Consider the following 13585-nt stretch of genomic DNA (forward strand, 5'->3'; position numbering starts at 1 on the left):
CTCTTCACCCCAACATTCACTCTTCTTTTCTGAAAACCCATACAAATCTTCACCTTAGCCTCCACAAGATAATGATCAGACATCCCTCCAGTTGCACCTCTCAGCACATTAACATCCAGAAGTCTCTCTTTCGCGCGCCTGTCAATTAACACGTAATCCAATAACGCTCTCTGGCCATCTCTCCTACTTACATAAGTATACTTATGTATATCTCGCTTTTTAAACCAGGTATTCCCAATCATCAGTCCTTTTTCAGCACATAAATCTACAAGCTCTTCACCATTTCCATTTACAACACTGAACACCCCATGTATACCAATTATTCCCTCAACTGCCACATTACTCACGTTTGCATTCAAATCACCCATCACTATAACCCGGTCTCGTGCATCAAAACCACTAACACACTCATTCAGCTGCTCCCAAAACACTTGCCTCTCATGATCTTTCTTCTCATGCCCAGGTGCATATGCACCAATAATCACCCATCTCTCTCCATCAACTTTCAGTTTTACCCATATTAATTGAGAATTTACTTTCTTACATTCTATCATATACTCCCACAACTCCTGTTTCAGGAGTATTGCTACTCCTTCCCTTGCTCTTGTCTTCTCACTAACCCCTGACTTTACTCCCAAGACATTCCCAAACCACTCTTCCCCTTTACCCTTGAGCTTCGTTTCACTCAGAGCCAAAACATCCAGGTTCCTTTCCTCAAACATACTACCTATCTCTCCTTTTTTCACATCTTGGTTACATCCACACACATTTAGGCACCCCAATCTGAGCCTTCGAGGAGGATGAGCACTCCCCGCGTGACTCCTTCTTCTGTTTCCCATTTTAGAAAGTTAAAAAAAAAAAAAAATACAAGGAGGGGAGGATTTCTGGCCCCCCGCTCCCGTCCCCTCTAGTCGCTTTCTACGACACGCGAGGAATGCGTGGGAAGTATTCTTTCACCTCTATCCCCAGGGATAATATATATATATATATATATATATATATATATATATATATATATACACATACACACACACATACATACGCACATATACACACACACACACATACATATATACATATGAAAAATGTAAGAAACAATTTAGAAAACTGAAACTTCTAGCTTGAAATGCAATGAAAACATGGATGTCACATAATGGTTCAACCTCTGGCTATGGAAAAAGGAAATGTATTATTTATTTACACAAACGTCAATAGTAGTTCTCATCAATTTGACCACTGTATCAATAAGCTTCAATATCTAAGCTACATTTTTTCCAATTTCACTATTTTCTTGTCAAAGCACCACGTATGAAAACTATCACTCTAGTAACACAACTATAAACATTTACTTCCCCTTTAAAAAAGTTCTGGGGAAGTCTGTCTCGATACACTGCGGGACACTCTACCACCTGGCGAGGTTTGTGTTGCAATGGTTCTTGATTCACAAACGTAGTAGCATCACTGGTGGGCCAAGGTAGTTCCGTTGGCGAAGAGGAGCTCATGAAACATGTCGGAAAGCATGCTACTGCAGGCAGGAGTGAAGGCTGATGCAAACATCCATGGCCAAGCGTTCATCTCTACTGCTATGCCGTCTACAACTGCTCGTGCAGGACGACGAGCAGGGCGAGGTGCAGTCCGGTTGTGGCCTTGCATTAAGAACGAGTTGCACCTCCTCAACACCTTCATAACAGGCGAACAAATCGTCATGGTATTTTCGTCGTCCTGTGACAAATCTACGATGCCATTTGCCGTAACAATCATACTGTTCCCCTGCACAACACTTATGAACTCGTACAGTCCGACCGCCTGCTGATGAGAGATCCTAGCCCCCATGATGGTTGTCAGCGGTCCTTTATGGTCCTTTATGTAATTATGACTAAAATTACATTTTCAGGAATGTGAATTTATGTATACCCTTACAAGCAAACAATTCCTGATATATCTGTGAATTTTTGTATACTTCTTCAGGCAAAGAGTTCGTGATAAATCCGAGAGGGCAACTGTAGAACAAGTTTTAGACCCACGAACTCGGATGATTCTTTTCAAATTTCTTAACAAAGGCACCATCACACAGGTAAGACATAGCTTTTGTTGAGATAGTATTAATGTGTTGAAGATGATGCTGACATGTTACTTTGATTTATAAACTGTTGATTATGTGCATGATTACTTCACTCTGTTTTATGTGCTGCTGGCATTCAAACATAAACATCTCTAAGTTTTACACTTGAAAAGTTCACAATGATAGACATATTTTTCAGAGCTATGCAGTAACCTAACACTGAGGGATGTCACCACACAACAAGCCCATTCTTTCTCTCTCTCTCTCTCTCTCTCTCTCTCTCTCTCTCTCTCTCTCTCTCTCTCTCTCTCTCTCTCTCTCTCACACACGCACACACATATGCATATACACCAAGGGATATCACTGTACATCAGGCCCGTTCTCTTTTTCTCCCCTTAGGGCATTTGATAGAATTGAATTCAAGAATTTTGTTGCAGAAAGCATCAGAATGAAATAAGATATATACTAGGAAGGTGCAAGGAACTAAAGACATGTAGGAACCTTACACTAGTGGCAAACAGAACTGTGCCAAACAGTTAATCTTTCTTTCATATTTGTCTCCTGTTTCCCGCATCAGTACCTGATGAAGAAATGCTGCATTCACTCACATCCATTCTTTTGCTGTTATGTGCAGTGCACCAAAACCACAGTTCCCTATCCACTACCAAGCCATGCAAACTTTTTCATGATTTCCCGGTGTAGCGCCTTGATGTAGTTCACTGTCAGCACGTTATTTTGTTAGATATTGATAAAGAATTGAAACAGTGTTTAGTCAGATGCACTGCCACATGGCTCAAAAAATGGTTGTGAGTCAGATTCTTTTCATAATCTTGGACAGGGTAAAATAACGACAGTTTGTAGTAGCATTGGCCCAAATTTTGTAAGAATGAAAGTTGAATAAGGGTGATGGTGGGAATTGTGAAATCATGTTATTTGCATTGTCTTTATAATTCATAACTGCTGTACATGTTATTGATGGTGATATGGCTACTATCATTGTTCAGATTAATCATGTGAATATGAATACTTACCTGGAAAGTTACTAAATGCTTTAAGAAATGTACTAAGGCATGTATTTGATTAGGGAGAGGTTAAACCAAGTGAACTGGTGAAGATGGGTGCGTGGCAAGGATGAGTGATGTCACCACAGTTGTTTACTGTGTTTGTTGATGAGATGGTGAAGAAGATAAATGCAAGGTCCTTAGAGAGAGAAGCAGACCTTTGTTATATGGATGGTTTGGGGGACATGGGAGGTGAATCTGTTGCTATTTGCAGATGACGTGGCTTAGGTGATGATTTCAGCAGAGAGTAACTCCAGAAGCTGGTGACGGAGTGTGGGAGAATACATGGAAGAAAATATGTGAGGGTAAATGTGAATGAAAGTTGGGTAATAAGGTGTAACAGGGGATGAGACAGAATGGTTGTAATGAAAGTTTCAATGAGGAGGACTTGGTGGAAGTAGAGTTTTGTAGGTGTCTGGAGTGGACCTATCAGTGGATGCAACCATGGGGGCTAAAGTGAGTCATTGGGTTTAAGATGAGGCTAAGGACCTAGGTTTAGTTAGAAGTGTCGGGAAGGTAGAAGTCACTCTCTGTTAGAGGAGAAGTGGGTATGTGTAAGGGTTTAGTAATACTGAGTGTTATATGGATGCTTGAATGTAAACGAGAGGAAGTGGGTGGATGTATTGAGGGATAAAATACCTGATGATTATGACATGTGGTGTGAGGCAGGTTGTTGGTGTAAATATGAATTACTGTTGTGAGATGTGGGAAGGGAGCAGGGCTGTTGAACTTGCAATTTACTGTGTGGATAGATAATGTGCAGGTAAGGTTGACGTGCTCTTCAAGCCATAACATCAACCTGTAGACACAAATTGAATTTTTAATGAATTGTTATGGCTTTTCACACAAACTACACCCTGTTCATTATGTCATCTGTATGTGTGTTTGTGGTGCAGCAGTTTGGTGTTGCCAAGAAAGAGTAATATTTCTTCAGTGTAATTTTTTCCAGAGAAAAGAAAAGGTGCTGCAGTGAAAATGTTCGCAAAGAAAAGTAATGATGCTGCTGTGTGAATGTTTGAAAGGAGTAATTGTAATGCAGATTGAATGTTGTCACAAAGAAGTAATGGTGATGCAGTGTGATTGTTGTCAAGGAGAACTAATGGCAATTAAGTGTAAATGATGTCAGAGAGAAGTGATGGTGGTGCAGTGTGAATGCTGTCAGAGAGTAGTAATTTTGATACAGTATAAATGTTGTCATAGAGAAGTAATGGTGATGCAGTATGAATGTAGTCAGAGAGAAGTACTGGGAATGCAGTGTGAATGTTGTCAAAGAGAAGTAATGATGATGCAGAGTGATTATGAAAGATTAGTAATTGTGGTGCATTGCGAATGTTGTCAAAGAGAAGTAATGGTGATGTATTGCGAGTGTTTTCTGAGGAAAGTAATGGTGATACAGTGTGGATGTTGCCAAAGAGAAATGATTATGATGTGTTGTGAATGTTTTCAGAGAAAACTGAAGGTAATGTAGTTTGAAAGTTGACAAAGAAAAGAGACTTCATTGGGTAAAAGAGTTTCCCCATATGTGATGGTACTGTCTCAGGTAACTGGGGCCAGCCAGTGCACTGCCCTAGAAGCTGTCTGTATATCTGCTTATGTTTTTGATGAGGGATTTATTTACAGATAAATGGCTGTATTTCTACTGGCAAAGAAGCAAATGTGTATCATGCTGTGGGCAGTGATGGCCAAGACTATGCTGTTAAAGTATACAAAACCTCCATTCTCACCTTCAGAGATCGGGATAGATATGTATCCGGTGATTATAGGTATAATTCTTATGGTTTAAGTAAAATTAAGTGAAAAAAGAATCTGTTTCCTAATTATCTGTTTAGCAACATTTTGTATGCTTTCAATTCTATTAAACTTTGTAACTAGGATACTCTATATATTACTCTTTAATGTCTGCTCACAGCCTCCAAGGTTTCATTTGATGATTCTCTCTAGTTTATCAGGGGTCACACCTCTAAACTTTGCATGATTACTTTTTCTTTTTTTATTCCCAGCATACATTCCATAATTGCAATAATTGCATGTCAGTTGCTGCTCATGCTACCCCAGTTTATGCTATCTCCTGATGATACAGATTTGGTCTCTCTCTCTCTCTCTCTCTCTCTAGGCTACCATGACAGGCAAAAGCCCACATCAAGGCCGGGCCTCAAATTGAAGTATAGAGAGGATTATGAAAGGGAGAAAGAATAAACAAAATATTTATAAATTTAGGAGGAAGTGAAAAACCTGTCTTTTAAAATGTACCAGTTCATAGTTATTCAGAAAGACGTGAGAAGGTAGAGTTCCAGAGCTTCGAGGTGTAGGAGAAGAAACAGTTATCAAAATGGCTCACCCCTGAGTTGCCAAGTGCCACACTAAGTAACCAATGATGCAGCAGCTTGCTAAGTGTTAAGCAGTGTAGCTAGTTGTGGGAGTTCACAAGCAGCAAGCTCTCAGTAGCAAAAACTAAAGTAATACCTTTAGAAGAGGGAAAGTGAACCAGTATTGTGAGGTAGGGTAATAGGGTCAACTTTAGAAGTTAGCCTGGGAGAGTTTATAAGTTGGATTGTTATCATCTTGACTCTGTCAAGTGAGGATGCAGAGTTATAACCACCCCAGATGTGGTAGCAGTAATCCATATGAGGACGAATCAGGTTTTTTTCAGAAGAAAAGAAGTATAGACATCTATACAGGACTCCCAGTTTCTTAGAAGTGGACTTAGCTATTGCCATAGTATGGGATTTCTAAGAAAGAGTGAATGTTACAATAATTCCAAGTAAACCATGGAAAGCTGTGTAGGTATGTATATTTGCGTGTGTGGACGTATGTATATACATGTGTATGGGGGGGGGGTTGGGCCATTTCTTTCGTCTGTTTCCTTGCGCTACCTCGCAAACGTGGGAGACAGCGACAAAGTATAATAAAAAAAAAAAAAAAAAAAAATTCCAAGTTTGTTTATTGAGTCAGTAGGTGGAATTACAGAACTGTCAAAAGAGAGACAATAGTTGTAAGGAGTTTTCAATGGAGAGAAGGGTAGAAGATGAGTCCTGGAGGCATTAAATTTAAATTTAACAAGATTTCATCTGTGTTACTGAGATATCCTGTCCAAGTCTGAGTTAGGCTTATATACCTCATTTATATTTACTGAGACTGTGCATATTAGCTATCTTTTAATGTATGTATGTAAATATCAATTATTATTTCTGTTCAGAGTTAAAAGGATCAGATACACGCAGCCTTCATAGTTCCGGGCACCCACGTCCTTAACACATGTTCAGCATGTTAAAATGAAACATGGACTTAGAAGAGTGCTTTTTACACTTTCACTGTACAGGTTGAACCTCTTTAATCTGGCCATTGCCAGACCACAAAAAATGCCAGAAATTAGAAATTGACCCCTAAGGGAACCCTCTATATAAACATATTCCTGACCCCTAGTCTTGCCAGCTCATTCCACATACATATTGCTGTGTTGTCAAAGGTAGATCAAAGCTTGAAATAAAAAGTAATACAACCATTAGATCTTTCAAGCAAGGTTTATATTGTTACATCAGTTTACATTAGAAGTATCCCCATATGGAAACTCCTCACTATCTTTGGGAAAGGGTTTTTTTTGGCATATGACACCAATACAGGCAGATTCCTTAGCATTATGCACTTGTTCTAGGGCTAAGTTTTCCACTGCCACTGACTGCAGATTCATCCACAAACTTTGTTGCAGCTTTGTGACGAGTAGTTAATTTAATGAATGACCATAGGTTGGTAGTTGCCTTTGGTTGACTCTTGTTACTATTGTTGTTTTATTGTTATCATCATGGCAGCCAGCCTGCACTGTGTCATACCCAGCCAGGCAGCTGGCTCATTTACTCTCTCTCTATGTACATATTGCTGTTGGTATAATGTTATTGATTATTTAGTTAGGATTTTTAGGAGTGTATAGCTTATTGTGAAGTACCTGAGGGTTAGTGGAATGTTTGCGTAGTTCCATTGTATAAAAGTAAGGGAGACAAAAGTGACCATTGAATTACAGAGGTATAAGTATGTTAGGTGTACCTGGTAAGTTGAATGAGGTAGTGGTGATTGAAAGGATGGTGGTATGCAAAGAACATCAACTAGGGAGAAACAAAGTGATTTCAGGAATGGTGGAGGATGTCTGGATGGATAGTAGCCATGTAATATTACACGTGTAATCTCTAATAATTTTTTGTGTTTAGATTTCGTCACGGATATGGGAAACACAATCCTCGAAAAATGGTACGCGCATGGGCAGAGAAGGAGATGAGCAATCTATTTCGTATGTACAACTGTGACTTACCAGTTCCGAGGCCTGTGGTTCTACGCTCACATGTCCTCATTATGGAATTTCTTGGTACAAACTCGATGCCATCACCAAGACTTAAGGTAGTTATTACATTTAGTGACTGTGTGAGGATAATGTATCTACTACATTCAGGTTCTTAATATATAAAGAATCCTCTGCCTTTTGTTTATCTTTTTTTGAATGATGGGGATTTCATTTTTTTAGTATGATTAACATGTCACTTCTTTTGATAGGAGTTAATTCTCTTTTTCTTTTGGACCTGATTCTTATGTTCCTGCTGCATTGGAGAAGAATCATACTCATATACTTCTTTCTCTCTTGGCACACCTATTTCTGCATCATCCATGCTCTTGCTTTATAATACAAATTTTGCTATCCATGTATCTTATATGTTGTACAAGGTGAGTAAGAGGGGCATGAGCTCTTCTACCATATTATTAGTTTCTAAATGTAGGAATGTAGTGAATGTAGGTTTGCGGCAGGGGTGTGTGATGTCTCCATGGTTGTTTAATTTGTTTATGGATGGGGTTGTAAAGGAGGTAAATGCAAGAGTCCTGGAAAGAGGGGCAAGTATGAAGTCTGTTGGGGATGAGAGAGCTTGGGAAGTGAGTCAGTTGTTGTTCGCTGATGATACAGCGCTGGTGGCTGATTCATGTGAGAAACTGCAGAAGCTGGTGACTGAGTTTGGTAAAGTGTGTGGAAGAAGAAAGTTGAGAGTAAATGTGAATAAGAGCAAGGTTATTAGGTACAGTAGGGGTGAGGGTCAAGTCAATTGGGAGGTGAGTTTGAATGGAGAAAAACTGGAGGAAGTGAAGTGTTTTAGATATCTGGGAGTGGATCTGTCAGCGGATGGAACCATGGAAGCGGAAGTGGATCATAGGGTGGGGGAGGGGGCGAAAATTTTGGGAGCCTTGAAAAATGTGTGGAAGTCGAGAACATTATCTCGGAAAGCAAAAATGGGTATGTTTGAGGGAATAGTGGTTCCAACAATGCTGTATGGTTGCGAGGCGTGGGCTATGGATAGAGATGTGCGCAGGAGGATGGATGTGCTGGAAATGAGATGTTTGAGGACAATGTGTGGTGTGAGGTGGTTTGATCGAGTAATTAACGTAAGGGTAAGAGAGATGTGTGGAAATAAAAAGAGCGTGGTTGAGAGAGCAGAAGAGGGTGTTTTGAAATGGTTTGGGCACATGGAGAGAATGAGTGAGGAGAGATTGACCAAGAGGATATATGTGTCGGAGGTGGAGGGAACGAGGAGAAGAGGGAGACCAAATTGGAGGTGGAAAGATGGAGTGAAAGGGATTTTGTGTGATCGGGGCCTGAACATGCAGGAGGGTGAAAGGAGGGCAAGAAATAGAGTGAATTGGAGTCATGTGGTATACAGGGGTTGACGTGCTGTCAGTGGATTGAAGCAAGGCATGTGAAGCGTCTGGGGTAAACCATGGAAAGCTGTGTAGGTATGTATATTTGCGTGTGTGGACGTGTGTATGTACATGTGTATGGGGGGGGGGGTTGGGCCATTTCTTTCGTCTGTTTCCTTGCGCTACCTCGCAAACGCGGGAGACAGCGACAAAGTATAAAAAAAAAAAAAAAAAAAAAAAAAATGTAGGAACATAAGGAGGGCAAGAATTTATCTGTGAGCTCAGCTCGTGATGTCATCATGCTAAGGTGAGAAAGGCGAGTATGTATATTTTTTCCTGACTCCTCACTTATTTTTTTTACCTTCTTCATTTCATACAAGTGTTTTAAGGAATGTTGTCTTTTTCATATAGAGAAGATTGCTAACGATGAATAGGTCTTTTCTTTGGATTGAGAAGGTAGCCATATTTGAAAGTTTGTTTCCACTGTCATCTGACATTTGGGTCATTGGACTTAATAAAGTGGGAGTTGATGTGCTTTACATAATTATAACAAGTTGAGGATTAAAGTAAAAGTTTTGTGTGCTTTATGTACTTTTAACAGGTTGAGGAAGTGAATGGCGAGAAGGATGTATTTTTGCACTTTTCTTAGGACGTAGGTAGAGTTTGGCCATTTTTTATGCAATTCAAACCTAGCCCTAGTGGCTCTTTCAGGCATTCTCAGGGATGACCTTCCTTAGAAAACAGGTTAAATATCCCCTTACGTGTTAAACCGAGTGTTTTTTGTGTTGTAGATAGATTTTTGTATGCTGCCTCGCTAAAGTGGGAAGTGCAATCAGTTGTAAAAGAAACATGAATTTGTAGAAATAAATAATTTTGATTTATGCTCAGATCATCTAGTTCCCATCAAGTGATAAAGTGGTCGAGTTCATACTTTATGTTCACTAGTAATTGCTTGTGATGTTTTTTAGTTAAGGAAGCCTTTACAGCTCTCAGATGATAGATTTTTTGTTTTGTCCGACAGGATGCAGAAACTTCAGATTCCAAGGCACGAGAGCTTTACTACGACCTAATTGTCCAAATGTGGATTATGTATCGCGATTGCCGTCTTGTCCATGCTGATCTCAGTGAATACAATCTCCTGTAAGTTTTCACTGCTTGCTTACAGATGTGTGGAGTAAAAGTTTCCTGATACATAGTATTTTTTTTTCATGTCAGCTGAGGCCCTAATCAGTACCATCTCATTAACATTTTTTAATTTCTTTATTTTCTTGGAGCTACCTTGCTGATGCAGGGAGTGGCAATGCTGTTTCCTTTGGAATCAATATTACTTATGAAAAGCAAATACACAAAGAATTATAATCTTAATATTAGTGATGGTCTATACAAATTAGATAACTGTATTGTTGATAAAATTTGTAAAATGGTAAGTTTATGAACGCTCGTATGTCTTGGACAATCGCATGTTTACCAATTGGCATCCTAGCTTTGTCTCTTCGATGTATATCAGTCGACTCATATTTCTCTCTTGTGTCTCCCCTGATGATGTGATTATTACACGAAAGTGCACTTGGGAACTTATCGTGTTTCATTTTCATTGTGGACTCATAGGAATATCTTGATCATGTGCAAAATTGTGATCCTTTCCAATATATATATATATATATATATATATATATATATATATATATATATATATTGGAGACGCGGGAGACAGAGACAAAGCAAAATAAAAGATAAGAATAATAAATATATATGTATGTGAGAAATACTTAGAAAAGCAAATGGACTCGTATGTAGCATTTATGGATCTGGAGAAGGCATTTGATAGAGATGCTTTGTGGAAGGTACTAAGAATATATGGTGTGGGAGGCAAGTTGTTAGAAGCAGTGAAAAGTTTTTTTATTGAGGATGTAAGGCATGTTTACGTGTAGGAAGAGAGGAAAGTGATTGGTTCTCAGTGAATGTAGGTTTGCGGCAGGGGTGTGTGATGTCTCCATGGTTGTTTAATTTGTTTATGGATGGGGTTATTAGGGAGGTGACTGCAAGAGTTTTGGAAAGGGGGGCAACTATGCAGTCTGTTGGGGATGAGAGAGCTTGGGAAGTGAGTCAGTTGTTGTTTGCTGATGATACAGCGCTGGTGGCTGATTCATGTGAGAAACTGAAACTGCAGAAGCTGGTGACTGAGTTTGGTAAAGTGTGTGAAAGAAGAAAGTTAAGAGTAAATGTGAATAAGAGCAAGGTTATTAGGTACAGTAGGGTTGAGGGTCAAGTCAATTGGGAGGTAAGTTTGAATGGAGAAAAACTGGAGGAAGTAAAGTGTTTTAGATATCTGGGAGTGGATCTGGCAGCGGATGGAACCATGGAAGCGAAGTGAATCATAGGGTGGGGGAGGGGGCGAAAATCCTGGGAGCCTTGAAGAATGTGTGGAAGTCGAGAACATTATCTCGGAAAGCAAAAATGGGTATGTTTGAAGGAATAGTGGTTCCAACAATGTTGTATGGTTGTGAGGCATGGGCTATGGATAGAGTTGTGCGCAGGAGGGTGGATGTGCTGGAAATGACATGTTTGAGGAAAGTATGTGGTGTGAGGTGGTTTGATCGAGTAAGTAATGTAAGGGTAAGAGAGATGTGTGGAAATAAAAAGAGCATGGTTGAGAGAGCAGAAGAGGGTGTTTTGAAATGGTTTGGGCACATGGAGAGAATGAGCGAGGAAAGATTGACCAAGAGGATATATGTGTCGGAGGTGGAGGGAACGAGGAGAAGTGGGAGACCAAAGTGGAGGTGGAAAGATGGAGTGAAAAAGATTTTGAGTGATCGTTGCCTGAACATGCAGGAGGGTGAAAGAAGGGCAAGGAATAGAGTGAATTGGATCGATGTGGTATACCGGGGTCGACGTGCTGTCAGTGGATTGAATCAGGGCATGTGAAGCGTCTGGGGTAAACCATGGAAAGTTGTGTGGGGCCTGGATGTGGAAAGGGAGCTGTGGTTTCGGGCATTATTACATGACAGCTAGAGACTGAGTGTGAACGAATGGGGCCTTTGTTGTCTTTTCCTAGCGCTACCTCGCACACATGAGGGGGGAGGGGGATGTTATTTCATGTGTGGCGAAGGCTTGGCATGAGAGTCAGGCAGGAAAGGAGAGAGAGGCTTGGGACGATAGTCAGGCAGGACAGGAGAGGGAGGATTGGGACGAGAGTCATGTAGTAGAGGAGAACGAGGCTTGGGATGAGAGTCAGGCTGGCGATGGGAATGAATAAAGGCAGACAGTGTGACTTGTGTGCATGTGTATATATGTATGTATCTGTGTGTGTATATAGATGTATGGACGTGTATGTATATACATGTGTATGGGGGTGGGTTGGGCCATTTCTTTCGTCTGTTTCCTTGCGCTACCTCGCAAACGCGGGAGACAGCGACAAAGCAAAATAAATAAATAGATAAATATATATATGTTGTTACACTTAACCGCCGTCTCCCGCGTAAGCGAGGTAGCGCAAGGAAACAGACGAGGAATGGCCCAACCCAACCACATACAGATGTATATACATGAACGCCCACACACACATATAGATACATATACATTCCAACGTATACATACACAGACATATACATATGTACACATGTACATATCCATACTTGCTGCCTTCATCCGTTCTCGTCGCCACCCCGCCACACACGAATCAGCACCCCCTTACCCCATCTCCAATCCAGCGCAAAAAAAAAAAAAAAAAGCCACATTCGTTCACACTCAGTCTCTAGCTGTCATGTATAATGTACCAAAACCACAGCTACCTTTCCACATCCAGGCCCCACAAAACTTTCCATGGTTTACCCCAGCCGCTTCACATGCCTTGCATCAATCCATGTCGTAGAAATATATATATATATATTCATAATTATTTGCCATTTTCCGCATCAGCAAGTTAGTGTTAAGAACAGAGGACTTATCATAAGAGGGAAAATCCTCAATTGTCTTTCTCTGTTCCTTTTGGAAAAGTAGAAACTGGAGGGGAGGATTTCCACCCTTCCACTCCTTCCCCTTTTAGTCGCCTTTTATGACATGCAGGGAATATGTGGGAAGTATTCTTTCTCCCCTATCCCCAGGGATAAATATATATATATATATATATATATATATATATATATATATATATATATATATATATATATATATATATATATATATCACTTGCTCATGTATTACAGTGCTTTCTGCCTATATTCTTAATCACAATATGTAGTGTAAGCACAAAGAGTAATATTTACTCCTGCTGTACAGGGTATTTCATACAGTATTGAACTTGCATACTGTTTGTACATGACACAAACATATTCATTATTTAGGCATAATGTATATAAATTGTAGGTGTTTTCCTTGTTGATTATATCTCTACTTTCTGTGTTTACGACTACTGAAGGCTAGTTCTTTTATTTTAAAAGAGGATGTTCAGACTGATTATCAGAATATTGAATTTGTTTATATTCAAAGATGTTGGAAACAACAGTTAGGTTTGCTCCATGTTTTAAAGATGGATTTGTTGCAAATATTTGTAGCAAAACCTATGATATTAGTATGAGGTCCTAAGAAATGAGTATTATCGTTATGCCCTCTCACTCTTCAAGAAATGGATGTAAAAATTGATATAAGCATAAACATAGATGCAAGGTCTTGTGGAAGGAATGATTAACTCCAGCTTTTCTGATTCACAATCATTGTTCTTTCATGTTTTTATGTATTTTAGGCTCAGTTCATGGCCAGAAGAGCCATGTGAGGCTTTCAATGAAGCAAAAGAAAA

At 39.8% G+C, this 13585-nt stretch overlaps 1 protein-coding gene across 5 annotated transcripts in view; it reads left to right on the plus strand.

Moving 5' to 3' along the window:
- Nucleotides 1–13585, plus strand: part of RIOK1 (RIO kinase 1) — a 73541-nt gene that overhangs the window by 17114 nt on the left and 42842 nt on the right. For all 5 annotated transcript variants that reach the window (XM_071695040.1, XM_071695039.1, XM_071695041.1 and 2 more), the window contains 4 exons: nt 1969–2074; nt 4744–4886; nt 7323–7509; nt 9812–9930. In XM_071695040.1, coding sequence (XP_071551141.1) covers nt 1969–2074; nt 4744–4886; nt 7323–7509; nt 9812–9930 — 555 coding nt within the window. The remainder of the gene's footprint in view (nt 1–1968; nt 2075–4743; nt 4887–7322; nt 7510–9811; nt 9931–13585) is intronic.

This window comes from Panulirus ornatus, chromosome 57 (genome assembly GCF_036320965.1).
Source record: "Panulirus ornatus isolate Po-2019 chromosome 57, ASM3632096v1, whole genome shotgun sequence".
Lineage (NCBI taxonomy): Eukaryota > Metazoa > Arthropoda > Malacostraca > Decapoda > Palinuridae > Panulirus > Panulirus ornatus.